Raw genomic sequence first — 3595 nt, forward strand, 5'->3', positions numbered from 1 at the left:
TTTTTTTTAAACATATAAATGGTTTTTAGAATGTTTTATTTTATGTATCGTTTCAGTATTTGTTTATTTGTTGTATTAAACCAAAAAGCAAGCTAACCATTTTCATCAGTAAAATATGAAGTCACAAAAGACATCGTTCAGAGCTTCAAGATGGCACTATTCTAAAGTCGGTAGAATCACTGCAATGTTGAACAGATTCAAATATTTTCACCTTTATTTATGATTGTAATTACAGTAGATTTAAGAAAAAATAGAAGTCGATAACAAGTATTTAAGAATAGTATTCAAAATCATAAGCAAAAGCTCAAAACTGCTGTGCTGCAATTGATTTTTGCATCGAACATCTAGACAGGAGACTCTTGTTTGGATCACTGGTTGTTTGGATCGCAGTGGGATTGGACATGTCCGGGAAACAAGGACATCTCCAGGAAAAGGTGGTGCGGACGACCCTTTGTCTACTGTCAGGGCTAGATATCTATAAAAAGAAGACATCAAGAGTCACCAGACATCCAAGATTATATCATTAAAGGAAGAAAATCACTCTTTGTTAAGATCGCCAGTGGATTGGATGTATCCTGGAAGCTAGGGAGAGGACCAAGCCTTTAGATACTGTCAGTGGTAGCATCTTTAGAACAAATACAATGAGAACCATCAGTCATCAAAGAAGCATATATAATGGTTAGTCTGCTCTACCTAGGATTTAAGTATATTTGTAAAAGTAACCATTAATTTATTTAAGTGTCTTTGTGTTCTGATTGTCTGGAAAACCCGCCCTGAGATTAAGAGTCCATAATACTATATATAATTTAAAATAAAATTCTCATATCTATTTAATAATTGATATGTTCATTTAAATTTGTCATCTTCAAAGCTGTATTTTAGAACTGAGAATAAATAAAAACTTTTTAATCTTTTTTTATTTGTTTTAAATAAATTTTAAATATTATAATATACATTAGATAATAAATACTACAAATTTTAGTTTAAAATCCTCTCTCTGGACCTATCCTCCAGGTTTAAGGCAATGATCCAAGGTTTGGTCTCCAAAAATTGAGAAGGCCAATCAAAAACCAAACTAACCAGTTTTCATTGTTTAAAATAAATACGCTGTTCAAAACAAGGAAGATGGCTTCCGAAGTGTTAGTTGAAGTGTTTGTTTTGAGATAGATTGAAATTTTTCAACTTTTGTTGTTTCTATACAATAATTATAGAAAAAGAATAATCAAAGAAGAAATAGAAGAACACAATTATCAATAAATAATTTACATCGTAAATCATAGCAAATAAAGCAGAGCGATTATACTACAATCGATTATTTTTGGATTGGCCAGGAACATTGAAGACAGAAGAGAGGAAATGGGTACTCTTGATTTTGCTGGCTTGGGGAGGACGTCGGTTCGGCTAGAAGCGGTAAGTACTGGAAGCCATTGTTTGGAGTTCTGGATATACCATCTTAAACAAGAAGATATCACCAATTATCAATCATTAGGGGAAGATGTGTAATTGGTTAGTTTTGTTTCTAACTGGAATTTATTATATTTGTAAAATAGCTATTAATTAAGTGTGTTATTAGTAGTAAAGTGTCATCTGTTTCTGATTGCCTGGAAACCTGCCCTGAGGAAAGAGTCTATTATATTATAAAATTTAAATAAAATTCTATTATCTATTTAATATTAAAGTTTTTAATTTGAACCCAAGCTATCTTTTATATTTGAAATTAGTTAAAATTATTTTTATTTTATTTTAAATAATTTTTGATTATTACAATATATATATAAACCTGTACTACTACAACCTATGGAAGGATTTATTACTCTGTAAGGAAAATATAAAGTAGTACCAAGTTTATTTAGAGACATAAAAACTTTTTCAGCAACATTACAAATAAACCTCAAGATTGTTCTCAAAGATTTAATTGTTAGTTTTTTGTGTTCATTCATCTCTTTTTTTCTAATTTACATAATTAAAAACATACATTTAAATTTTTGTAAAATATATGGAAACTAAATGTAATACACAAAAAAATCATTTTCTAATAAAAATTCAAGAAACCAGAAAAAAGAAATCCATTAAATTGAGATTTTCAAGACAGAAGTTCATACATACCAGGTGTATGAATTTTTTCAATATTAACTGTAGTATTGACAGCAGAAGCCAATATCTGTGCATGTGTTTGATGACCCAAATGTTCAAGCATATCGACAGATGCATTTATCATTGCAATAGGATTAGCTATGTTCTTTCCTGCGATTGAAGTTCCAGTATTTCGAGTTCCAGGTTCAAAAATGGCATACTAAAAAAAAAAAATTGAAAGGCTAATACTAATTTTTATTGTAATTTTATAGTCAAATTAATTATTTTTGGCAATAGGTTCATTTTTAGAATTATAGTCATGACATGATTCCTGTTTAGCATAAAAAAATAACTAATATAATTACCACTGAAATCACAAATGTTCTATTACCCTCAAAGTAAAAAAATAAAATAAAAAATCCTTTTAAATAAGGGAACAAAACAGTTATTATTTTTTTAAATAATTTTCATAATAACAGTAACAGCATAATTTTTATTTTTAATATTGATGACTACTGTATTGAAATAATTTATATTAAAAAGATTACTTCATAAAAATTATTGAACAGCAGTCAAATTAAAGGTACTCTTTGAATAAATTTTTTAAAACTCATTCCACTATAATTATTTTCTTCATTTGGTCATTTTCAAACATGTTCCAGTCCCTTTATATGTTAGGACAAGGGGCTTTTCGTAATTGAAAATATACCAACCTCTAAAAAAAATATAATCGTTGATTAAATTTCAATAATAGACGGAGGACCTGAAAATGAAAACCTCCCAAAAGAATCAAAATAATTGGTACACAAATTTGATAATATTAAAATATAAACAAATAAAGAAAATTAACATTTTCTCCTATCATTATTATATACATAAAAACCAAAATAATCCTTTCTCTAATAAAATAAATAATTTAAATATAATTTTTCAATTTCTTGAGATAGGTAATTATTATATAAATAGACACTTAAGGTATTTGTTATTGTGTATGTACATCGTTATTAGGAACCATCTATATACATAGACTTGATGTGTTTATACGTACCTCGATACCAAGTGCAGTAGTATTAAGGCCTGGATACAGGCTGATAAGCATTAGTCTACTGAAAGTTTTATGAGGTACTGGGCCTATGCTGGGGTTAGTACCTTCACTCACTAGCTCATGGCTTTTGTTCAGACTGCTAGTCTGTGGGTATTCCAAAAACTAGTAGCCTGAACAAAAGACAATACTAATCTCACCAGTGATCCTAACCCTTAAAATTTATTCACCATTTGTTGATGATCAATGACAGTGGCTGTCTCGGAGGAGATGTCTGAAACTGGTATGTATTTTTTTTTCAACTCGTGTGAGTGATTCTCCTTTCCTCCTTTTGATTTTAAAATCTCATTTTTTTTTTTTTTTTTTTTACCTTGTATTTGTTATAAAATTAGAGATTTAATTATTTTATTTTTTTGTCTCTATTCTATAAGGGTAAGATTTTTTTTTGTATTTTGAGCATCTTAATTTTCTTTTTTTTTT

At 28.4% G+C, this 3595-nt stretch overlaps 1 protein-coding gene across 2 annotated transcripts in view; it reads right to left on the reverse strand.

The window, feature by feature from the left end:
* LOC106681952 (isocitrate dehydrogenase [NAD] subunit gamma, mitochondrial) overlaps positions 1 to 3595 on the reverse strand; it is an 85768-nt gene that overhangs the window by 37622 nt on the left and 44551 nt on the right. For both annotated transcript variants that reach the window (XM_067046584.1, XM_067046583.1), the window contains exon 8: positions 2107 to 2293. In XM_067046584.1, coding sequence (XP_066902685.1) covers positions 2107 to 2293 — 187 coding nt within the window. The remainder of the gene's footprint in view (positions 1 to 2106; positions 2294 to 3595) is intronic.

This window comes from Halyomorpha halys, unplaced genomic scaffold (assembly GCF_000696795.3).
Source record: "Halyomorpha halys isolate HHAL.00 unplaced genomic scaffold, Hhal_1.1 Scaffold378.1, whole genome shotgun sequence".
Taxonomy (NCBI): Eukaryota; Metazoa; Arthropoda; class Insecta; order Hemiptera; family Pentatomidae; genus Halyomorpha; species Halyomorpha halys.